Source organism: Xiphias gladius, chromosome 9, assembly GCF_016859285.1.
Source record: "Xiphias gladius isolate SHS-SW01 ecotype Sanya breed wild chromosome 9, ASM1685928v1, whole genome shotgun sequence".
Lineage (NCBI taxonomy): Eukaryota > Metazoa > Chordata > Actinopteri > Istiophoriformes > Xiphiidae > Xiphias > Xiphias gladius.
The window spans coordinates 22781334-22807747 of record NC_053408.1 but is presented as its reverse complement, the minus strand read 5'-3'; the positions used below and the strand labels follow the sequence as shown (position 1 = coordinate 22807747).

The window sequence follows — 26414 nt, the reverse complement described above, 5'->3', positions numbered from 1 at the left end:
TGGGTGGAAGGAGGAGAGCAGCTTAAACCCGATCTGATTCTCCCTCCCATCATGGCATACATGAATGATAGGACCAAACCAAAGCGTGTCCAACGAAACCAAACACCGGGCAGCTGGGAGAGGCACATGACTGGAGTTTATTAGTGGACCTGAATCAGAGGCTGTTTTTTCCACCTGAGATCACCACTACAAACCTCAGATCAGACATCGTGCTTTGGTCCTCCTCACTTCGCACCATCTACATCATAGAGCTATTGTGCCCTGGGAGGATGCAGTGGAAGAGGCCTAGGAACACAGGTCTTTAAGAATGCAAAGCTGGCAGCTGATGCTGAACAACGTGGCTGCTAAGCTAAGGTTTGCCTGGCTGAAGTCGGCTGCAGAGGCTTCATAGGCAAGTCAAGTACTAGGCTGCTTAAGGACATTGTAATCCGAGGCGAAGCCCAGCATCTAGCCATCAAAACGCTCTCCAGCGCTGCCAAACAGGCAATTCGGTAGCTCTGGATCAAGAGGAAAGACACCACCTGGGCCCGGAGATAGCATCAATGGCATCAGGATAAGAAGGTGTAAAAAGCAGAGGGGGGGGCATCCGGGATGCCAGGTGTTGCCGATGAGCCCTCAGGAGGTGTCGTGGGCCTATCATCAAAACACCTGTGAAGAAGGATACCCGCCTGATGACCCCTAAGATTTATTATGGTAATAGTTCTGTTACTTCAACTCTGACAGTGATGTGACCCCACATGGTTTATTTAGTTAGTTAGTATTAATCTCAAGATCAAAAAGGGGGGATCTGTGAAGGAATTTTTACTTATTTAGGTATTTTTCCTTTATTATTAGGTCTTTGGGTCTCCATGTAATATTAGGCCAAGCTTCTCCACACAGGTCACACTGACATGTCATTTACTAAAAACTGTCTCCAGGGATAGCTATCTGACAGAGCTCACCTGTCTCACTCCTATCAGCAGTGGCCACAGAAACCAAGGTTACAGTGGGGGCCCCTCAGAAGATAAGACGGACAGGGTGACTGGTTGAGGGAGTAAATAGCCATAACAAACAGGCTGTGTCTCATGGTCAGTTAGTTACGTAAGATCTCTCTTAGTGGGACAGAGGTCTTGGGATATACAACGTGAGTTAGATAAAACTTAATTTAATGTTTAGGTTTAGGTACCCAATAGAAACTTCACACATGTATGAATGTGATGTTGTCCCATGAAGAATTGCCTTATTTGGACATGTAGTAAGTATGAAGTATTTATAGGATTAAATGTGGTCACCAGGAAGGATTTCTTCAGAATTGGGTGGCATTACAGTGTCAACTTGTTTTGCTCATCTCTCTTGTCCTTGATGCATCAAGCATCAATACATGCTTCTGCTTAAGACATCTTGGGCTCCTGACAATTCTTCCAGCAGCTCACAAGATTTCGATTAGAAGAATGACACCTTTATACCTATTTTCTATCGATCTCTGTGGAGCACTTAATACTGAAAAGTAACAATTACAAAGGTCTGCTTGGGTATTTTCAAAATAGTCTCACTGCCAAACCCAAGGGTAACATAGACAGATAAAAGGTTCAAGACATTTCACCTTTATTTAGGCTCAGCAGAAAAAAGCAGGCAAGGATTATAATGAGGTAAAGTCAGGGAGCAGGCAGTGGTCAGCAACAGTTAGGCAGGAGAACTAGGCAAAAAGAAGGCAACGGAGCAGGCAAAAGGCAGGGTCCAAGGAACAATAATTTGGCAGAGTGTAGGTGGAATTGGTACAGCATATATAGTAGGAAGTAAATGTGGAAAGAGGAACAGGTAAGTAGGTGGGCAGGGAGTAGTCAGGTGGCTGGTAGGTGGGAGAGGCTGGGGTTACTGCAGGCAGGTGGGATTGGCAGGGTCTGAAATAACAAGAGAGTTAGTTATTCTTGGCAAAGATAAGCAGAGAATGAATGAATGACTAAATGAACTGTGGCAATTTTGTCATTGTAGGTCGCTAGACTGTCAGCTCAAAGTTAGTGTGGCAGCAGGTTATGTCATTTCTTTTAGGTCCACTTTAATAACACATCTCCAGCAACATAAACGCAAGCCAGTGGTGGAATGTAACTAAGTTGTAACTAAGTTTTGATTTATATGTGCCTGTACTATACTTGAGTATATCCATGTTCTGATACTTCACACTTAAAATGATCATTTATACTTTACTTCTTTACTACTTAACTTTACTATTTGCTTTACTATTATATCACTGTTTACACGTTAAGTTATCAGTAATCCGGCTGTATAATATATATTAACATGTCTCTGAAAGCAATGTTGCTACATAATGACTCTTTTACTTTTAATACTTCAGCTCAATCTTGCTAATACTTGTTTTCTTTCACTCATTTTGAGGGCAGCACTTTGCTTGTATAAAAGTATTTTTATGTGGTATTGCTACTTGTACTGAAGTAAGGAGCCAATCAGTTCCATGCAACCATGCAGCTTGAAACACATTATTTCTCGTTGTGACTTGTCATAACATATAGTTTCAGTTTTATTGTTTATTTCCTAGTGTATGCATTTGATATACTTGTGAAATGTTATAAGTTAATAGTTTACTACAAAAAAATAGGGGCGGCTTTGGCTCAGGAGGTAGAGCAGGTTGTCCACTAATCTGAAGGTCGGTCATGTCCTTGGGAAAGATACTGAACCCCAAATTGCCCCTGATATGTCATTGGTGTGTGAGTGATAGAAAGAGTGCTGTATGTTTAGAAAAAAGCGCTGTTTGAATGTCTGTGCAAATGGGTGTAAAGCATTTTAAGCGTTCAATAAGACTAGAAAAGCGCTACATAAGTGCAGTCCATTTACCAAATAGAAGCTTCCTAGGTTCATAGTTAAGCTTTTCACTTTATTCTCTGTTGTGATGAACTATATTTGTATATCTGAAGTTGTATTGACACCCTGTGGATAAAGTTTTATAGGACTTTTGAGGTAACTGAGTTTGCATTGTTCTTATATTGTAGTTAAATATATTCTTATTTCTGTTATTTTCCCTCCTTCTAGATTCAACATACCAACCAAGTGTAGACCTGTTCAGTACAATAAAACCATTGTAAACTCTTCTTGTGTATTCTATTCTATAGACCACAGTGATTACAAACTCAACAGCCAATGATATCTATTAAATGATCTCAAACACCAGTCTTATGATGTGCATTGTTGAGTTTTTATGGATTTTCTCACCACATTTGAAGTGGAGACCTTGGATAATAAGTAGATATTAGCCAAACAATTATGTCAATAGCAATTGAAAGGGTCTGTTCCTAAATTGTACTCTTCTGCCAAGAGTGACTGTCCTGTCTGTGACACAGGAACAAAACAAGGTAATAACGCTTTACCAGCAATGAACCATTTGTCCTGGATGTGCTTTGAACTTTGTTTTCACAATGAGCATTTCAAAGATTAACCGGTTACAAAGTTCTCACCTTTTGCATTTTATTACATGATCATATGACATCAAGCTTGTACCTGGAATCAGGTCACTTGTTTAATATTACTATCATATGACAGCTAGATCAGATGACAAATGGCCTCTCACAGAAATATATATCTTTTACAGAAACGGCATCCTCTGATTGGCTATGAGTTATAATCGAGGCAGCAACTCTCTCTCTGATTGGTCAGAAGCCTTTCTGTAAACCAACTCTTCCTGGTTGTCTGCAATTGGAGAAATAAACTAGTTTTAAAACCTGTGCAACGGTGGGAAAGTCTACCTTTGTGGACAGGGGATCAGGATGTCAACCAGAAGCGGCTGTAGCCTGGTCCTCGTCGTCGTGTTCTATCTTTTTTTAACTGCACAATGTAGGTTTCCTAGTCTAGACCACATCAAACCGAAAGCCAGCGACAAAGCACAGGGGAGAGCGGTGGTCGACCTGCTGAGACGCCTGCTCGGGAACAGATCTACGGAGTTCATAGTGTCAGTCAACAGAAGCCTTTCCAACGACAGCCTGGATGTGTGTGAGCTCAGGTCCACTAAAAACAATAAGATAGTCGCCACGGGCAGCACCGGAGTGGCCCTGGCTTCTGGCATTTACAACTATTTGAAATATTTCTGCAACTGCCATGTTTCCTGGTCTGGTGATCAGCTGGATCTGCCTCGTCCTCTGCCAAAGCTTACCGGCGTCCTGCGCATTAACACCCAACATAGGTCAGTGGCTCACAATGTTTGCATAATGACAAATATATCAACGGATTAAAGGGCTGGTATCATCATTATTAATGTCATTTGATTCGGCATACATCCAGTAGACTAAGCGGAGCTTAGTTCGCCAGGACTGTGACGTGAGGGTCGGGCGAGTTAGTCGGAAACATGTACTAGCTAAATGACTACTTCGTGGCTGTTGAATGAACCCGAAGATCTTTCCAATTCACTTAACCACTGTTTTAATGTCTTAAGTCATAGTCTACAAGGAGCGCATTAAATTTAGACCTTAGACAATTGTAACATTGTTTTCTTATTATTTGTTACTTTTTGTTAGGAATGGAAAGTCAATATACTTTCACTCAAGTACTGTACTCATGTACGGTTTTTATATACTTGTACTTTACTTGAGTATTTCCATTATGTGCTGCCATGGTTTTTATTCCTAATTAATGTTACTTGTTACTTTTCAGGTCAAGATTTGACATACAAAACATGTGATAAGCTTAAAAATGTGATGTGTTGTAGTAGATTAAACTACACAACATTATATAAAGTAATTTTTAAAAATGCTTAACTTCAACCAGATATAACGTCACTAATAATTCCATGATTTAATAAAACACTAATAATTTAGTCTTTTTACATTGAGGCGTTACTACTTATACTTAAGTAAAGAGATTGCAATATATCTTCCAGCATTGTTTTTTTTTATAGTGTTTTTATATGGAAGTTAAAGTTTAGTTGTGTTTTGGAAGAGAGGGAGGCTAATAAGACGTAGAACTATTCGCTACATGAGTTGTAAAAACATGATGACATGCCAGACTCTGTGCTCTGTGGTCCCCATTATAGTCCTATCAGGGTTATATGCTCAGTGTAGTCAAAGGCAGATGAAGACTGGTGTGACTGTTACATTAGTAAATACAGTTGTCCATCTTTTGTATGCCCTGTGTGTATTCCCTGTAGAATTCATTGACAGTGCAGTTTTACTGACTTCAGCAAAATAGCTTGTTCTCCCACCAAATCCATTTCTCACTGCTGTACCAGATGTATCAGAATGTGTGCCTACTCCTCACAGTAGCAGCCACAGAACATCACCAGATAGAGGAGCCACTCCTGTTAAAATCACAGTCACTGAATGATCTGTTGTTCTGAAAGTCATAGAGGTGTTGACATAGTTAATGTATTTTATCAGCAGCTAAGAACATCTAAAACTCTGGGTTTCTGTGCTCCTCTGCAAATAAGACACAAAGTATTTTAATGACATGACCATCAAACTTTATGATGGCAGTCTTAGGGGGGCATGTAATCCCCAGCCCCCTTCTCTGCAACACAGCACAAAAAAACCCATGGGTGCATGACAAATGGAGCGTTGTCACACATTATTTTTCGTTGCTTACTGTGAGCACTATGGCCACTTGTACCATGGCTGGACCCTTTAAAGGACCCTTCCTTTCAATTATCTGTTGTGCATTAGACCCGCATCAGCTCACCCCAGTTATGTCATGTGCACAGTAGTTAGATTGAAAAAGCCATAGCACACATGGCACAGTTTGATTTTCCCATGACTATGACTTAGTCGTGGAGGGCAACTCTTATTCCGTTCCAAGCTTCAATCATTTATGAAACGCAGGTAAGACTTGAATTACACTTCCACCTCCCCACATAATTTAATGTTGTTCAGTAATATGTATATTGTTAATAAATTAAAACATATAAGTAAGGAATTGGTGTTGTAAGTAAACTTTGTAATGTTTGTTACTGTTATTTTATGGGAAATGACCTATGTCAAACTGGATCTGTCTTCCTGCTTTTAACATACAGTGCAGTCCATTAATATCTGTACAGTGAAACACTTTCCATTGTTTTGTCTTCGCACTCCTGCGCATTTGATTTAAAATGAAAAAGTGATGATAGGGTGATAGGAGGTTTCAGCCTTAATTGTGTTTGAGGGTGAAGTCAGCACTTACTGTAAACCCTCATAGTTATCATTTCATTTTCAATCCAATGTGGAGTACATAACCAAAAAAACTTTGTTGTACCCATGTCTTTTTTTAAAGAGTGCTCATTGAAGGACACACCAGCAATTATTGCACTTCCATAGAGTCTGGGGACTTACAAGAGACTTTTTTTTTTTTTTTTTTTTAAAGAAAAAGAGAGGCACCTTCAGTCTTTAACACAGGCTATTACAAATGTAGTCTCCAAGACAAATTGACATAACCCAAGTACTCTCGAGACTCCAGAAAGCTCCTAAGAAGCCACAGAAGACTTTATTCAACTGTTTACAGGCTGACGAGGACCCCTCCTGACTCTTACAATAGTTCTGTTATCTGAGAACTGACAATTAATGCCTTTTTAATTTTTTTTTTTTTTTTTACAAAGGTTTTGATGGAACACCCACGATAGTTACCAGGAGAGGCAAATGTCAGTTGATGGATAGAGTAAAGTCTAGGGCTATAGTGTACAAAAGAAAATCTTGGTTGACTGATATCATGCCTACTCTTCAACCAGTTGATTGGTTATGGGGGGAAAAAAATCTGCATGTTATTTCTAGATTAAATAAACCTCACCTCTTTTCAACGTGAACGAGCTGTTGGCTCTACTCCACAAGTCCACTCCACTGTTTTCTGGCAGAGAACAATGGCTGCAGACTTGGAGGCGCTGACCCTCATCCCAGCTGCTTCACACTCGGCTGCAAACTGGCCCAGTACATTCTGAAGCTCAACGTCTGATGATGCCAACAAAGCCAAATTATCTGCAACTAGCAGAGACACAATTCTGAGGCCCCCAAACTGGACCCCCCCCCCCCCTTCGACTGAGCTTTGAAATCTTGTCCATGAAGATCACAAACAGGATCCGTGACAAGGGACAACCATCAGTTGGAGCCTCCTTTCCAGCACCCCTGCATAAGCTTTGCCCAGGAGGCTGAGCAGTGTGATACCCTAATAATTTGAACACGGCCTCTGAACCGCCTTTTTAAAAATCGGGACCACCACCCTGGTCCATCAGTCCACAGACACTATCAACCTTCATCAACCCAACCTTCATACGACATTGAAGAGGTGTGTCAGCCAAGACAGCCCAACAATGTCCAGAGCCTTCAGCATCTCAGGGTGAATCTCATCCACTACTGGTGACTTGCCACCGAGGAGCTTCTTAACTACCTCAGAGACCTCTGCCAGAGATAAGAGTGAGGCTAGCCCTGAGTCTTCAAACTCTGCTTCTTCCTCAGAAGACATGTTGGTTGGGTTTAGGAGTTCCTCAAAGTGTTCCTTCCACCGCCCACCGTATCCCCAGTCCAAGTCAGCAGTTCTCCTTCCCCTCTGAAAAAAGCCTTTTTCGAGCCCTGCTTTGCCTTTTTGAGACGCCAGATGATATGCCAGAACTTCCTTGAAGCCAACCGAAAGTACATGGTCTGCCCGAACTCCTCCCTATACCTGGATTTTTTTCATCCGGGACTGCCGCAGCTGCAGCCTATCTGACCTGCAGGTACCTTTCTGCTGATCCAGAAGACCCCTGGGCCAGCCAGGCCCCAAAACCCTCCTTCTTCAGTTTGACGGCTTTCCTCACCACCGGTGTAACCAGCGGGGTCTCAGGACCTTCTGACCACAACCCCTAACAGCCGAATCCACAATGCAGGCTTTTAACATGTCCCACTCAGATGTCCCCAACCTCCCCCGGGATATGTGCAAAGATCTTCTTGTGGTGGGACTTAAAGACCTTACACACAGGGGCCTCTGCCATACATTCCCAATTCACCCTCACTACACGTTTGGGTTTGCTGGGTCTGTCCAGCTTCCTCCCCCAACAACTGAACCAACTCACCACCAGGTGGTGATCAGTGGATAGCTCTACCCCTCTCTTTACCTGAGTGCCAAGACATACGGCCCAAGATCAGATGATACAACCACAAAGTTTTGATTATTGATCTTAGACCTAAGTTGTTCTGGTACCAATCACACTTATGAACCAACTTATGCTCAAACATGGTGTTTGTTATGACCAATCCATGGCTAGCAACAAAACACAACTCGGGGTCAGATCAGACAGATCAGTCTTGTAGTTGCATTGAGAGAACCCTCCCGCTTTCCAGGGAGAACTCCAAACCCCTATACCATGTTAAGGTAGGGATGGGATTCTCAGAGGAGGCAGTCTTATTAGCCCAAGTGAATTAGAAATGAACATAAAAAGCAAGTATTTGCAGTGTATTAAATAATTTTAACCTAATTATTTTATACTGAAATGATAACAACAGACTCACAGCTGACCAGCGTTCACCTGCCCATATTCATGTTTTCCAAAAAAAAAACTATATCAACTTGTGATCCCATCACAAGAACTATTGAGGAATATACACTCACAGCCTCAATGCAGACAAGTTAGCCTACCGTTTTTACATGATATGCCATGTTGGTTGTTGAGCTGTGATAGTCAAACTGCTGTTTGCAAAGTTTACACTCGACTTTTTGGTCATCCATTTTAACTAAATGCAGCCACACCTACAATGGCATTGGGGATGCCCTAGTATGAAAGAGAAGGCCAGTGATATCTGTGCTACACCGGAAAGTACCATGTTACAGCAGGCTGGTCTCAGGTGTGTATGTTAGAAGGTCACAGTCTGGTATTTGATCCAGTACAAATTTGTAGCTCATACAGATGGAATAAATCCAAGAGTCCATCTGAAACAACAGAAATGAATGCTATTATTGCAAAATAGCTCCAGTCTGTGCTTGTCGTGCATTGTTAGATGTGAACAACAGGTACTCTTTAAAATACTCATAAGGTAATTTAACAATACTTACCATGGTTCTGAATGAATCTTAAAACACCCCTCTGTCTGTCAGCTGAGCAATAATTTGTAGTGCTCAAGACAGACAGGAAAGGAGGGGAGAGAAAAGTTAAGTTAACTTATATTGCCATTAGTTTGCTCTCATTAGTTGCCTTAGTGTGCTTACAGTACAACAGGACAAACACAACAACACTAAACACAATACACTGATAATAAGCCTTATACATAAGAACATTATAAAATACACAAAGTACCAGACGTAAAAAATAAGCTTAAGACCATATACCTTGAGTGCTGGAGGTCTGAAGTTCAGAGGTTAAATAACCTACACATATTAAAAATATTTAAACCATAAATAATTACAAGGGGGTATGACATGCAACAAAGGTCCCCAATCAGAAATGGAACGCATTTAAACGCATAATGGTGTGCATCTCAACGATTTGGCTGCCAAAATGCTGCTTAAAAAATTTTTTTTAACCTGTTTTCCAAATTGTTATTTTATTTCCCAATCAAAACAAACATGGTATCCTGAAGGGACATACCACTCGCTGCCTTTGCACCATGCAAGAAAAGATATAAATTCACCACAATATATGAAAATGTAAATGTACTGTACCTGATCATAAATCTTTAGATTTTTGTGATTTGCCATATGCTTATAGTAATGTGTAATTGATTTTTCTACCAAATTTATGTGGAATAGGGAACAGAATCACAAATTGTGAAAAATGTTAGAAATTATGGAGCTCGTGGAATAAATTTTGATCCAGAAGAGTCTTACAGCTTTCTAGAAATACCTTCAAAAAAGCAACAAGTGTAGTTAGTGACTTCTGTGGTCCTTCAACAGCATCAGAGATTTAGATGCTTTACTCTGTGACCTAAGTCGTGAAATAATACATGGGAGGCAGAAACAGGGTCTAGGTGCCACAATGACAAAATGTAAAGGAGAATACCCACACACAGATGACAAATTAAAGGGAAAAGCTTAATAAATGAGTGGGGAAACATAAGAAATGCAGATGCTTCCACACAGGTGCACTGCATGGTACAATTATGCAATTAACATCCAATCATGCTTTGTGGCATGTATAAAAATGCTGAGCAGGCCCAGTTGATTCTGATTTATATGAAGATGGCAAGAGGAAAAAATCTAAGTGACTTTGAAAGAGGGTTTATTGTTGGGGCAAGAATGGCAGGAGCTTCACTTATAAACACTGTTCAATTGGCTAGGGTTTAAATAGGAAAAGTGAATAAAATGACATCTGCATTTAGATCTATGGGAAAGACATTGGTAAAAAGGGTTGGAAAATGTGGTCGACAGCACACATTTGATGACTTCGATGCTAGTGCATTAGTGTGATTGTAAGGAAAAACAGAAGAGCAACTCTTCTTCAGGTGAGTGAGAATGCCAATACAGGACGTGATCAGACTGTGTCAGTAAGAACAGTCCAACCGTTATATAGGGAGGGATATTATAGTAGGGTTGCAGTGCATAAACCCCTCATTACAAAGATGAATACACATTTGAGAGTTCAGTGGTGCAGAAACAATAGGCACTGGTCTACAGAGATGTGGAAAAATGTTATATGGTCAGATGAGTCATCCCTCACCATATTCTCGACAAACGCATATGTGGCACACACCAAGAGAACGGTACCTGAATGAACCCTGAATGCTTAACGTGTACAGTGAGGGAAGGGTCACTGCAAATCAATAAAAAGTTGTGATTACCTTTATCCTATGATGAAAAATTTCTGTCCTGATTCGACTGGTCTCCAGTATTACAATTCCCCCTTGGTGAATGAAAATCTTTTGGAAGAATGTTGTTCCCTCCCTCCAGCAGAGTTCCAGAGACTTGTAGAATCTATGCCAAGGAGCACCGAAGCTGTTCTGACGGCATATGGTGGACCCCTTACTAAGACACTATGTTGGTTTTTCCTTTAATTTGTTACCCGTCTGTATATGCACTTAAATGGTATACTTGACTTTTTTAAGTCTCTTTAATTACAGACTGTGATTTTCAGCCTAATGCTAACAAGGCATGATTTTTTTATCATTTAGTTTCTCTTTGTTATCTGGTAGCAAAATTTTTTTAGTTTGCATACCTGCATGGTATTGTATGTCCTTTTGAATACATGTCATTTTTAATACTTATCACTTTGATAAAAACGTATATTTGTGTGTTTGTATATAGATTCCGGTATTACCAGAATGTCTGCACTTTTAGCTATTCCTCTGTATGGTGGGACTGGCCAAGATGGGAAAGAGAGATCGACTGGATGGCACTCAATGGAATCAATCTGCCACTGGCTTTCACTGGCCAAGAGGCCATGTGGCAAGAGGTTAGCAAACCTGTTAACCCGAAGTTGATTAGATTCTTTACAAAACCTACATTAAACCACAGGAACACAGTTAAAGAACAGCTCTTAGTATCTTTGTTTACTCCATTATTGGCTCCTTTTAACTTAGATTTAAATATACTTTTTATTTGGAACAGATGTAAGAAATATTTCTGAGCTTCTAAAATGAAAGTTTTGGCAGAAAGGTGCTAGATAATGAATTAGGAGTTATGTAGATTGTCACGACCTGGCTCCAAAGTCATGACAAAAAAGAGGGAGACGCAGGCTTAAGGCAAATAATGAATAATGTATTTAAATAAACAGTATAGTAATAAACACTAAATAAACTAAGAATACAATGAGATGTGATTATCAGAAAAGTCAGTGGTGAGGGTGTGTGCGTGCAGGAGTGCAACGTGTAGTGCGAGGAAAAAATATTGGATGGCTGAAAACAAAACCACAATGCGCAGGGGAGAAGGGGGCCCAGGTGATTTCAACTATGGTGATCGGCAATCTGTCCTTCAGGTGCCTGCTGCATTATAGAAACAAAAGACAGAATATTTAAAAAAAAAGGGGCCGTCACCACCACTCCACAAGAACGGGGTCCTGAAGGGAATCTCGGCACCAAAATACCACAATTATAACAAAAAATTGCATTTTAACATTAACCCCAAAACAGTAAATGGCTGAACCCCCCCCCCCACAGAAAAAAACATACAGTACCAACTGTTTCTTATTTGAAAAGCGCAATAATATGAGGTGAACCAGTGGCCTGCGCTGGCAGTCCAACATCATTTGCACCCCCCGCAGCAACCTGTGAACCTAGGAAGGAATTTAAAAGGCTAGGAAGAGGCAAGAGCAGAACCAAGGAGGGGAACACAACCAACTATTATCACACCTGGGGAACCCTGGAAAACGCGTTTGCCTTTACGTTGTCAGTATCCATCCCATAATAAAATATCCAGCCAGTATGAATGCAAAAACAGCGACCACCTAATTAATCTCTGATTGGGACACTGCAATGAGTTAAGAAAAGTCAGTGGATTGTGGTCAGTATAAACAACTACAGGTGTACTACTGCCACCAACATACACATCAAAATGTTTTAAGGCAAGGATTAACGCTAGCGTTTCTTTTTCAAGAACCAAATAATTTAATTTACACAGATACATTTTTTTTAGAAGAATCTCATGGGATTCTCTATCCCAAGGTCATCAGCTTGCATGTGGACGGCCCCTGCACCCATAAACCTGGCATCCGCGTAAAGTTTAAATGGCCTGTCAAAGTGCAGTGAAACCATAACAGGAGCAGAGCAGAGGAGTTTTGCCTTTTTCTTAAGTAAATCAGTGAGTGGTGCCACGACCGTTCAAAAGTTTTGCAAAAACTCCCATAATAGCCAACTAAGCTGAGAAAGAGCATCAGCTCGTTTTTTGTTGTTGGGACTGGATACTGCTCCACTGCCTGAATTGACAGGACTCACATGATGGTCCTCTTGACTCTTGCAAACTCTCACTTTGCAAGGTTTACCGTGAGCCTTGCCTCCGCCAAACAGATAATGGAACGTTCCAGGTGAGTTTCCCAGGTGTCTGAGTAAACAACTACGTCATCCAGTAAATCGCACACACTTGCAAGTCACAAATAAAACAGCTCATAAGACGCTGGAATGGATCTGGCGCGTGCTGGAGCCCAAAAGGCATCACAGTGTAGGAGTAAGTATCAGTTGGCATTATAAAAGCAGCTATCTCACACACTTGCTGAGACAAAGGAACCTGCCAGTATCCTTTTGAAAAGATCAAATTTCCTGACTAGTTTTCGTTGCACCCACCTGATCTATGCAGTCATCCATCCTACGAAGCGGAAAAGAGTCAGGCTTAGTGACATTATTCACTTTACGAAAATAAGAGCAGAAACATGCTGTATTATCTGACTTTGGAGCTAGCAAGCATGGTGAAGACCGGCTGGAAGAACAGGGGTCTGCAATATCGTTTTCCAGCATATTCACCTATGCATCCAAGTACTCATGTTTTTCCACTTTTACACAATAGAATCTTGGATTAATGGGCTTAGCATCTCCAACGTCAATATCGTGCTCAATTAAGTGGGCGCGACTAGGTGTATCACCAAACAAAAATGGAAAACTCTGGATCAGCTGAAATAACTCCACATGGCACGATCAGGCAAATGTGCTAACAGCTTATCTAGGTTGCAGAAAGCTTTAGAGTTTTTCAAACAGCCGTGCAGCAAGGCTTGGTAAGGTTTACCTAACTCGTCTTCAGGTTGAGAGGAGACTCCACCAACACTCAATTAGCTTAACAAGTCGCAAGAGACTGACAAACATCTGGCTGCAAACTAAAGGAGGATGGCTCAGAGGTGCACGCGTAATATGGCTTTAGCAAATTTACTTGGCAAAGCTGAGTTGGCTTTCTATGATGAGATGTTGAAATTATGTAATTCTGCTCCCAGATCTGTTTTAACACCATATGTTGTCCTATGAATTTCGCCTGTAAAGGTGAACTAACAATAGTGAGCAAGGCAAGCACTTGCTTTCCTGGGCTAAAAATACAGTGCTCACCATGACGATGATGCAAGTGTTTCATTTTGTTAGGAGCTGATGCCAATATCTCTATAGCCAGCTCACCAGCAGTGTAAAGCTTGTGTATACTGTTAATATAATCAGTCAAGTTTTTAGGAGGTTGTGATTTCTTCCAATTGCCAGATAACGCAGCTAAGGGCCCTGTTACTGTGTGCGCAAACATAAGTTCATTTGGGCTAAACCCTATGCTATCATGCCTTACTTCTCTCGCTGTGAGCATTAACCGGGGCAAACCCGCTTCACAGTCTTTACCCAACTCCGTGCAATAAGCATGCAGCACAGACTTAAAGCTTTGGTGGAAGCGCTCCAACACCCTGACTCTAAGCAAGTTAAGCCGAGCACTGTGCTGGACATGAGCTGGTTCAACACCTGTAAAAAAACGTGGGACTAGAAATTTGAACCTTAGTCTCACTGAATGATTTTTTGAATGCCAATGGATATGACCTGGAAGAGTGCTCACACTACAGACCTAGTGGTTATTGTGCGCAGCGGATATGTGGTGGGATAGCGGGTACTCTGGCATGTGACAGTCAGAAGATAATTTGCACCTGATTTTGAGCAAGGCAAAGGACCCACACAATCGATTATCAGATGCTCATATGGTTGACTGATTGCAGGAATGGGACACAGAGGCACAGGTTTTAGTGTCTGGTTTTAGTGACTGATGGAGTTTAACTGGTAAAACTATTTGAAAAACAGGATCCCCCACGAAACTGCCACTGTGCTGCACCCACTTTCTTACCAACAGCAAATCCTGAAAAAAATAACCACAAGCACTGTCCAGCACCTCACTCTCAGGTTTTACCTGCTGAAACAGTTACTTCACGGAGGGTCACCCTGCTTCATTGACATATTGACATAGGAAAATCAGACAGAGGCAGTGAGAATTTTTCTGAAACATTGTCCTTATCTGACTGAGACACAAATTCAGATGCCATAAAAGCTCTGGGAAATCCCATTCATTTTTGTCAAGTTCCAATCTCCCCAGTGGTACAGGCACCACCACCACAGGCGGGGATACATCTGCCCACACACGATCACCTACCAAATTGTTACCCACGATGACTGAATCTCCTTGGATTGGCAAAGCCAGGTGCATAGCTAGCTCAGCCTCACCCTGGTACAAATCACTATGGAGCATCACTTTGTCCAATGAAACCAACAAAACATTTAAATCCATTCCACAAACGGGAATGGAGCTGCCCATTTCAGATTCCTTACGTAAGGGCAGAACCCCAGCCTGAATGAATGAGTCAGAAGTCCCTGTGTCCCTCAAAATTGTCATCAGCACCTTCACCCCACTTCCTATCATAGACAGAATCTTTCCTGATAAATGGAAGGTAGCAACCCAAACCCGTGGGACAAGAGTTTTTTTTCTCTAAACCCACCCTTTTTAAATGAGCAACAAAGGCAGAATTTTTAGTCTTAAGCTTCAAGAAAAATAACAGTCTACATTCCAGTGTCCCTGTTTGTGAAGGTAACTACAAATCTTCTCTGGATCACGTAAATTACTGCTACCTTTTACTTTCCACTTTCCACATGAAAATTTTTCCATGCTGGCCAAGTGATTCCACAACACCGATAGCACATGTCAAGTTGCAGCGTTTTTTGCTTTCTCCTCACTGATGTATGTTGCAACACACAGGAACAGAATTTCCAGCACAATAAGTTCAAACAAATCCATCAGAATCATCAACATCAGAGGCAGAACATCAATGATAAATGAGTAGTCAGATACCATGTGAACTCAAGATGACTCTGTTTCTCCCCTTTTTTCCAGTTTCTAGACTGTTGCTGGTAGTCTTCCATAACCAACTCGTATCCCTTCAACACAAATTACTTCGTAGAGGAATATATGACTGTCAGCATCAGTTGATAATGAGTACTCCTCCTGCAACTTTCCTCTCAGCTCGCACTATAGCATCAGCAAGCTCCCTCAGTCTGGCCAATTACGGGCATCAGCAACGCGCTCAAAGATAAAAAAATTTTAAAAAAGACCCTGGATCTCCTTCAGAAAATTTTGAGTTTCCTAAGACATCCAAAACCATTCACAGGCTGTTCGGAGATGAGAGACAACATCCTACTTAACTCACCAGCAGCTAAAAACTTGCCTTCCTTAACCAGTTTCAGTCTACACTGTTTTATTTTCAGTTTAGCCTATTCAGTCTGCTGACATATTTTCTCCACAGCCAGTTTTTTCTCCAATTCTGCTGTTGATTTAAATTTGTCATGGTCAAATTGTAACACAAGTAATTCTTTTAGCTGGTCAAGTGTAAAACCTGTTGCTGTTAAAGCCAGAGAAAACAAGGTATCAGGTGAAACAGCAGATAGCTCTTCAATCAAAACCTCCTTTTCAAATGAAGTTGATTTGTGGTCTTCTCTCTCTCTTTTAGATGTTTATCACCCATATTAATATCATACTATTAATATTCTACTATTTTCAGCAGTTCCTTTTTTGTGCACAGATCTAAAATCTTCTCTGAGGGAAAAGCAAAAAATTTGTCTTCATTCACCATACTTAGTCAAGTGTGCATGAAATCAACGCAATATACGAGGTTACCCTGGTGCACAAGCCAGCGACTACAGTATAACATGTGCACCCCTCTAGCTAACTGCCTTACCATAACCTACCTATTTAAGCTCAAGCCTGGTTTCATGTACTTACTGATGGTAGGTATTTATGCACTGAAGCCCAGTGGCGAGGGAAAGCAACCAGAAACTGATATTTGCCCTGAACCATGAATGTTTTCCCGGGCCAGAAGTGCTCTAACCACAGTCACTTCAACAACAGTAAAACAACAAACAAGACGAAACCCAAAGGGATAACACCAAATAACCTGACAGGGGAACACCCATTCACATCAAACTAACTTGAAGTACACCAGCTAGACAACACCTACCATGTATTGATTCACAATATTTACACACAGAAACAAGAAAAAAAAAAAAAACTCCCCCACCCTGCGCAAAAAAACAAATCGCCTCGCCCAAAAAACTACAACCTACTGCATTCCCTAAACAAAATCACATATTTCCCGCGATTGGACACACAAGGGAATTATGCATGCTCCGTCCATAATTCCTTTCCTTGGGAGGGAAATCCTCCCAAAACCTAGAGACTTAAACTATGATGACAATTCCATTCATAAATTTGGCACCATATCAAAATTTGCCATCCAAAAAAAATGTCACAATCACCAGCAGTAGAAAATTAAATACCAAACTACATTAGCGCACAATGAATCAAAAAGATTGATGAACCCCCAATTTTTCACGACTTGACTCAGAAGTCATGACAAAAAAGAGGGAGACGTACGTTGAAGGCAAGTAATGACCAATTTATTTAAATAAACAACATAATGATGATAAACACAAAATAATCCAACAATACGATGAAATGTGATTATCATTAAAGTCAGTGGTGAGGGTACATGCATGCTATTAGTGCGATGTGTAGTGCGAGGAAAAGATGTTGGATGGCTGAAAAACAAAACAACAATGCGCAGGAGAGAAGGGGGCCTCTCAGCCAGAAAGGCAGGCTTTTTTAGTTTGGGAACAATAGGCCCGGATGCTTCCAACTATGATGATCAGCACTCCACCCTCCAGGTGCCTACTGCATTATAGAAACAAAAGACATTGACTGTGAAAACAAACCAGGGGGGCTGTCAAAAGATAAATTACATACTTTAGTAGTAAGTTCAAGAAGATAGATGACTCATTCACATTAATAAGAGGTAGAAGATAAATATGGAAGGGGAAGAGATTCTGTTATATGGGAGTCAGAGAAATTTCTAACTACTTGTTTGACTTTATGAAATGATAGTCTATTAAAAGTAGATACATGATACCTTGATATGTGCAGCAGCATGTGAACATCAACTTATTTACATGTCATGTACCTTTTAGGTTTACCGTGCTCTTGGGTTAAACCAGTCAGAGATTGAAGAGTTCTTCTCTGGCCCGGCGTTTCTTGCCTGGAACCGTATGGGAAACATGTTCAAGTTTGGTGGGCCTCTTCCACAATCCTGGCATGTGAACCAGCTCTACCTCCAAGTAACCAAACCTCCATGCTTGTTAACACAGTATAAAGCTACTTATGTGCAAAAAAAGTCTTACCATAGAACAGAACATTTCTTTCTTTGGCACACCAAAGTGGTAGTGTTAAACACTGAAGGTGGGAATGGATGAGCAGAATGCACCAGTTTTCACCGGGATTTTCCTTATTTTTCAGAAACTATTTGAAGAGACCATCTCAAATTTAAGTGTAAAAATAATTTGTGCTTTAATTGTTACTTTTTACAGTAGTCAGATGTCTTACATTTAATTCCAGTTTATTAAAGTTGGGTCTTATTTTTGCAGTTTTGGCAGCTGTATTGTTTATAACACTGTACTCACCAAAATAATTGTGCTGAAAGCCCCAGGCATTGGTGGAATGTAATTAAAATACATTTACCCAAGTACTGTAATTAAATACAAATTCGAAGTACTTTTATGGTTACTTGTATGTAAATGGAAATACTCAAGTAAAGACTTGAGTATTTCCATTTGCCAGCTATACCTAAATGCATGTTACTTATAGTAGAAACCAGGAGAAACTATGTTTAAAGTGGATTGGTTGCTTCCAGCCGATACCAGTGCAACCATAATATAAAGTAGTTAAAATGATCTCCTCCTCACCCAGCAACAACATAAACTGCCTCTAAAATAAAAAGTAGTAGTATAAAATATAATGAAAGTAAAGTAGTCCATTTTTTTTTTTTTTTTTTTTTACTTCTACTTAAGTAAAGTTATGAATGCAGGACTTTTACTTGTAATAGAGTATTTTTATAGTGTGGTAAAACTAAAATATCTCAGAACTTCATCCACCACTGTCCCTTCCCTAGCTAGATTACCTAAAACACTATATTTGGAGGTAAAAATTAAAGTAAAGACACATGAAATGTTTGTAATAATCCCTCATTGCACAGATAAAATGTGTGCACACAACAACGGTCAAAGTACAGTAGGTCAAAATTGAAGCAGGAAGTGGCTCTGTAAACTGTAATGGATGTTTACAACAGACTGAGTTATAATTTTACTGTTCCTCTTTGTCTTCCAAATAAGTTTGGCTGATCTGGGGATTTGTTATGAGCCTGTCTGATCATTTGACTTCTCGTGTTTCCTTCCCTCTCTGACTAGGGATGATAGCCCAAAGTGCAATAATAAAACCCAAGTTGCCCTAAAGCAGAGTTATAGATTAAGGGCCTTTTTAAAGCTCAGTTTTTGTGGCTGAAGTCAAATATTTATTTAAAATGTTCACTGATGAATTTCAGTTTACAAGCTGCTTTGGAAGGAATCGCCTAACGTAATATTTCTTCTCTTTTTGCAGTTTAAAATCTTGGCGCGAATGAGATCATTTGGCATGATTCCTGTGCTGCCAGCCTTCTCTGGGAACATTCCCAAGGGAATCCTCAGGTGACTAACAGATGTTTCTTTCTAAAATTTTACAATTATGCATTTTTCTGCGTGCAGATATATTTTTAACAGACACACCCAACATAAACAATATTGAAGACTAAGAGTTGTGACCAAATATGTATTTAGCAAAACATTTTAGATTGTAAAAATCAACTTGTCAATGCTCTTTGGTGGACGAACTATATAATGGACACACTGTTTCTAAATGACATCACTTATATCTTTGGCATTTCTCTAATGATTTTTCCTGTTACTTACCAACCAACATATATGCTGATACTGATATATCTGTGATAATCAGTCAGGCTGATAAATATTTAGCCAGTATGCATTGGATCATAGTGCAAGTCAACATGTTTAAAGGAATCCTTTGAGTCTGAGGTTTTCGATCCCTTTGGGCTGAAAGGCTGTTCTGAAATGTTTGTAGGCTGCCACCGCATCTTTGTGATAGAAGAAGTATTCAGATCTTTTACTTTACTCCAAGTATCAATACTGCAATTTAAAATACTCCATTGCAACTAAAAGTTCTGCAGTAAGAATGTCGCTTAAGTAACAGTGCGTAAGTATTATTAGCAAAATCTACTTAAAGTATCAAAAATACTCATAGAAATGGCCTCTGTGAGTGTTATACTATTATATACTATATTGTTGGGTTATGCATTCATGTGTAAGTAGCATTTTACTATTGTAGTTGGTAGAAATTTAGCTAATTTGAACTACTTTATATATTGTTGGGTAGTTTAATCTATAATAGTGCATCATATTTTATAAAGTCATAATATGTTTTAGGTATGTAAAGTAACTAGTAACTATAGCTGAGTGAAAAGTACAGTTATTTCCTCTGAATGGTCATGGAATAGAAGTATAAAGCAGCATAAAATAGAAATACTGAAGTATAAGTGCCTCAAAAGCTGTCTTTAAGTATTCTTTTACACCTAACACACTATTCCATCAGTTTCATATATTTACAAAGTATTTCACCTGAAGGTAATAAGCCAAATAAATTAATGGCCTTATAGGCATTCTAAAAGTGTTTTTTTAATTCAAAAAGCACACACAACTGTGTGCAGTGATTGGCCATGTGTGTGAAGGTGTGAAAGTAGGGGGCGTTTCAACTTCCTCAAATTAGCTTTTTGGCTGGATCGCAACAGTTGGGCCAGCCCTATAAACGCAAATATCAGTGACTGACTGACTAAAATTACACCATTGGTCAGCCGAATGCTGCGTGACTAAGTGCTGAAGTTACACCATTGGCCGTTGCACTTTCAAAATGAATAGGCACAAACCGTTTCTATCGCATCAACAGGGGTATGTTTACAGGCGGTATTAACAACTTGGCGCCTTTGTCGCTAGTTTCACCAGCCTTTCACTCCCTTTTAGCAACTTTTAATCACAAAATTACCTTGCAACAAATCTAGTGACTTTTTGGACAACCTTAGCTATTTAGCTTAGCTATCTGTGACGTCAGACTTTTCAACCCACCTTTGCGTGCGGTCGTTAGGAATAGGTATAAACACTTTTGCTATCTGATGTGGTCGGGCATCGTTTTGTACAAACTAGTTTTGTTTCACGTATACTGCGGCATTAAAGAAATTTACAAAAAAATATAGTTTTAGCTCTACCCGACAGACATTTCTTCCCAACTCCCGTTGCTTCCAGCTTGTATACATTCTGTTTCCTGCACCTCTGTGTCTTAGTTCCCTGATGTATTTCTGATAACCAGTCTGTTCAGATTAAAAACCTTTGAATCACTCAAGTGTTTTTTGTATTTCAGGTTGTATCCAGCAGCAAATGTAACCAGACTGGGGCCTTGGGCTCATTTCAACTGCAGCTTCTCATGCTCCTATATCTTAGACCCTCGAGACCCCCTGTTCCTCCAGATTGGTTCCCTCTATCTGTCCCAGGTTGTGAAGCAGTTTGGGACGGATCACATTTACAACACTGACACCTTCAATGAGATGACTCCTCCTTCCCCTGACCCCACCTACCTGTCTGCAGTCAGTCGCTCTGTCTTTGCCTCAATGACTGCAGGTGAGTGTATGGATGACTAACATCCTGGTCACATTGTGAGTTTTAAACCTGACAGTGCCTGTTAGCTCCCTGAATTATGATTTTTTTTGGGATACAAGTACAATATTTGCCCTAGTTTGATGACTCATGGATTATCTGCTGTCCAACTCTCTTACATAAAACCCCCCCCTGAAGCTCCCCACTGAGTCTCAGCCATGTATGTGGACTGTCCCCTTCTTGTCCCTCATCCAAATTTAATTTTTTCTCCCCAGTTGATCCTCAGGCAATTTGGCTGATGCAGGGCTGGCTGTTCTTCAGTGATGCAGCATTCTGGAAGCCAGCCCAGATTCAGGCCCTATTACACGGAGTGCCCCTCGGACGAATGATAGTGCTGGACCTGTTTGCAGAGACCGAGCCAATTTTCTCCTACACCGAGTCTTTCTATGGACAGCCGTTTATCTGGTGCATGCTGCATAACTTTGGTGGTAATAGTGGTTTCTTTGGCACAGTGGACAGCATCAACTCTGGGCCCTTTAAGGCTTTGCATTTCCCGAACTCCACCCTGGTGGGCATAGGCATGACACCTGAGGGCATTGAGCAAAATTCTGTGATGTATGAGTTGATGAGCGAGCTGGCTTGGCGTAAAGAGCCAGTCAACTTGTCCAAGTGGGTATCACTGTATGCAATACGCCGTTACGGAAGCACACAAGAGAACCTGACAGCTGCATGGCGGCTTCTGTTCGCGAGTGTCTATAACTGCACCATACCACATTACCGAAACCACAACCATAGCCCACTGGTGCGCAGGCCCTCCTTTCATATGAATTCTGGCCTTTGGTATGACCCAGCTGACTTGTATAAGGCCTGGAAACTTATTATAGAGGTGGCTCCTTCTCTCATGTCTAAGGAGACCTTCCGGTACGACCTTGTGGATGTGACTCGGCAAGTCCTACAAGTACTGACAACATCCTTTTACCAAGATATTGCAGATGCCTTCCAGAACCAAAAGCTGCCAGAGCTGCTGACTGCAGGCGGCGTGCTGATCTATGACCTCCTGCCTGAGCTCAATCGTTTGCTGAATAGCAACCGCAATTTCCTGTTGGGGATGTGGCTGGAGCAGGCACGATCCTCAGCCCTGGATGAAAAGGAGGCACAGCTCTATGACATGAATGCCAGAAACCAGCTCACACTGTGGGGTCCCAGTGGTGAGATCTTGGACTACGCCAGTAAAGAGTGGGGAGGCCTCATGGAGGACTACTACGCCCAGCGCTGGGGACTGTTTGTCCACATGCTAGTAGAGTGTCTGGACAGTGGACAACCATTCAAGCAGGACGCCTTTAACCAGGCAGTTTTTCAAGTAGAAAAAGGATTCATTTACAACGGGAGAAGGTACCCAACCAAACCTCAGGGAGACACATACAAGATTGCCCACAGGATCTTTCTCAAGTACTACCCACAGGCCTTAAAGAGACTATAGTGAGCAGAGGCTACATTGTTGAAAAAACTTGTCTCATGTTACAGCAAGAAGAATGTCTTACTCCACCTCCAGTTTTACATGGCTATCCCAAAACATTTTGATGTAGAAAACAGCCTGAGTTTACAGGAACAATCTGTTATGTACGTTGTAAAATCATTGTAGGAGAAGAAAAAGTATCTCCTTACATTCACACAGATCAAATATACAGTCATGCCTTATAAAAAAGGAGAAGGAGGGGAGAAAATTGAGGCGTGCCTTACAGATGACTGTTTGAAGGGGCTTTAGTGTGTGTGGTGTACGCATCTGTTGATACTATTTTTGATTAAAAATTAAAGACATTTTTCATCATTTTTTGAAATGCGCATATTTCCTTTCACAGAGTGAGATGTTTAGATGGATATCAGTGTCTTGTCTGTGTGTTAAGTACAGAGCTGGTGTTAGGACATGGTTAGCCTAGCTTAGCATACAGACTGTTGGAGCAGTCGGTCATATCCCATAGAGTATATAGTTCCTTTTTTCCAGTATTTAATATAATGTTCAGATCGTAGTCTTGAGGAAAAGGTCAGTCTCTCAAAACAGTGTATTTCGATGACAATTGCGATCCAGTCATCCTTTGATGGTGGGTTTGCCTGCAGCCACTTCTGTGTGATAGCTTTCTTGCTCGCAACCAAAAGTACTTTATATAGACATTCATTGCCCAGGTATATTGTGATAAAAAGAGCAATCAACTTCTGTTTCAAAAATGTTCCTTATTTCTTTGGCAATCTTTGGCCAAGATGAATGGATTAGAGGGCAGCCCGCAAATATATGAAAATTGTGTGCCATGGATTTTCTACACTACCTCCAACATTCATCCTGTCCCTGAGAACCCGCTGTATAAATTTCACTTTTGGAGTCACAAAATATCGTATTATGTTCTTCCAGTAGAATTCTCACCAGGGTCTTGAGTTAGTAGTCCGAGCATGGCACTCTCAAATATCATTCAAATCATCCCCAGATATCTCGAGGTCCGATTCCCTCTCCCATTTCTGTTTGACCTGGACATAGAATAATATTTGGAGATATGTAGGCTATTATATAATCATGATATTAGATGTTTATTATCTTTAGTCTTACATGCATCAGTTAATATATTTATGAAATTGGGTTCACTATCCATTTTTTCCAAGGTTGTATGCATTTGAAAGGTGTTTAAAAGACTCCAAGCCATTACCACTAGTTATTGTACAGTAAACTGTAATACCATTATGTGCCAACTGCCTAAATCACATATCTAGACCAAGCGGTTTAAACTCTGAATCGTATGCTACCCATTTCAGTATTCTGGCGTGCTTCTCAAAGTGAATACTTTTGTAGGTCTTAAACCATACCCTAAGACTACCTTGGTCCATTGGGTTGGTTTGTCCACATAAGAATTCTAGTGTTGGTAATCACCTAATATAGACTGTGCCAGTAATTTGAATTGCATTAGTTCCAAATCTTTCCATTTAGCTGAATAGTCCAGATTGCACCAGTATACCAATGATTTTAGCTGGGCGGCAGTGAAATAGTCTTTAATGCATGGAAGGGACAGTAAGCTCTTATCGTTAGATAATTGTAGGGTACTATATTTAATCCAGGGCCTCCTACTGTTACACACAATTCTTGAGATCATCCTATTCCATCAACACAGAAATCGGGGAACTGCAACAGGAAGTGACTGGAATAAGAACAGAAACCGGGAAAGTACGTTTGTTTTTAATCGTTTCAATTCAGTTTGACATATCTAGTGGCATTACGGTCCATCTGTCAAGGTCTACTTTAATATTTTGGAGATCTTTTTTAGGATCCAAACTCCCACATATCAAATAGCAGGGGAGTCCCATTTGAAGTCAAATCTGCTTTGCAAGTCAGCATTTGGAGTAAAGTTATAAGAAAGTGTTCGGGACTGAGTGTTAAATTTATAACCCAAATGTGAGCAAAACAGTTTTAATTTTGTTAGACTTTGGGTTTCTTAGAGTAAGCAAAATGTCATCCGCAAATAGACTTATCTTATATTCAATATAGCCAATTAAGATCCCATTAATCTCTGGATACTCCCTTATTGCATGAGCAAGGGGTTATATAAAGAATGTGAAAAGGCCAGGGTAAGGTGGGCAGTCTTGATAACAGCCTCTCTTTAACTTGATGGGTCAGGATAGGTGCCAATTAATTCTTATTCTAGCTGTAGGGATGATTATATGGATCTAATGCATTGTACTAATCTCTCATTAAAGCCAAATCGCTCTGGTTCCTGGTAAAGGTAACCCCACCCAACCAAATCAAATGCCTTCTCTGCATCAAGACTGTATAACAATGCATTGATATTTTCCTTAGTCACATAGTCAACCAAAAGGAGTGTTCACCTAATATTGTCCTGTGCTTGTCTGTCTTGGACAAACCCCATTTGGTCTGGGCCTATTATTTCCGAGGCAGTCTGTTCAATACTGTTGGTGATAAGTGACGCAAATAGTTTATAGTCTATTTAAAATCGATATTTGCTTATATATACTACTATATTCCCTTATCCTTGCACTCTTTAGGGATTATTGATATTACTGCTTCGCTCCATTATTTGGGCATCTGTCCCTCTTTAAGGGTGTAATTAAAGGATCTGAGGTGCTTTAGCATCAACTCAGGCTTGAAGGTTTTATACCATTCACCAATGAAACCATCAGATCCACGTGTTTTTGTTTGCCATCAGTCGGGAAACAGCATTGTCCAGTTCGGTCATGGTTATTTCTGCAGTCACACCACTATTCTGGTGGTTTCCTATTGAGGGTGATAGATTTCAAGAACTGATCAGTTTATGAGATATCAGCTTTATCAAGTGTACAAGTTATAGTAGGCCTCAAAAGATTGCTGAATTTCTTCTAGTTTGTGAGTTTGAGTTTTATTATTTCTTTGATTTCTTATTTTATAAATTGTCCTCTCGGTTTCTTGTTTACATAATCTCCATGACAGAAGCTTCATAGCCTTTAGGACCAGTGTCATAATATTTTTGTTTAGTTACCTTTTTTTGTTTAGTGACCTTACAGGTTTTTCTGTGGGGTGTAGGGCTCCACATACATCTACCATGCCAGATTCCTTAGACAGTTTCTGCAGAGTATTTTTTTCGATAATTGATTTGTCATAACGTGGTCAGAAGTATACGTTTAATAAAGTTACTGCTTAGTGATTTATCTTCCTTATCTGTAATTTGAGCAGTTAGTTGAACCTTACCTTGTTGGGAGGTAATAATGCCATTGCCCTCTTACGCCCTGATTTGTGGGAGGAATAATATATAATTATAAACCCCATCTTTTTTAATTATTCATGCTCTGATTTGGAGAGATGTCTCTTGCAAAAAAATCCCTTGTATGTTTTCCCTTTTCATTTTAGCAATAACTTTGCTTCTTTTCACTGGATTATGTAACCCTTTCACATTTAGTGTTATTACCCTGTATTCCCAACAGGGCATTTACTTTTTTCTTTCTATATTTGTTGTCCCATTTGAAGCTGAAACATATCAATTCAATTCAATGCAATTCAAATCATCTTTATTTATATAGTGCCAAATCATAACA

At 40.3% G+C, this 26414-nt stretch overlaps 1 protein-coding gene across 2 annotated transcripts; it reads left to right on the top strand.

The window, feature by feature from the left end:
• Positions 1 to 3649: 3649 nt before the first annotated feature.
• On the top strand, positions 3650 to 23159 carry naglu (N-acetylglucosaminidase, alpha). Of its 2 annotated transcripts, XM_040136185.1 has the most exons (6): positions 3650 to 4168; positions 11149 to 11296; positions 17793 to 17939; positions 19255 to 19340; positions 21118 to 21374; positions 21626 to 23159. In XM_040136185.1, exons 1-6 carry the CDS (start codon positions 3756 to 3758, stop codon positions 22828 to 22830), a joined length of 2256 nt encoding a protein of 751 aa, XP_039992119.1. In that variant the 5' UTR covers positions 3650 to 3755; the 3' UTR covers positions 22831 to 23159. The 2 variants fall into 2 exon arrangements, with proteins under 2 accessions (XP_039992119.1, XP_039992120.1); XM_040136186.1 differs by lacking the exon at positions 17793 to 17939.
• The last annotated feature ends 3255 nt before the right edge of the window (positions 23160 to 26414 follow it).

Coding starts and splice junctions, on each gene's coding strand:
- naglu (XM_040136185.1), top strand. CDS start 3,756: ATGTCAACCAGAAGCGGCTGTAGCCTGGTCCTCGTCGTCGTGTTCTAT. Junction 11,297..17,792: donor AAGAGGCCATGTGGCAAGAG/GTTAGCAAACCT, acceptor TGTACCTTTTAG/GTTTACCGTGCTCTTGGGTT. Junction 19,341..21,117: donor ATTCCCAAGGGAATCCTCAG/GTGACTAACAGA, acceptor TTTGTATTTCAG/GTTGTATCCAGCAGCAAATG.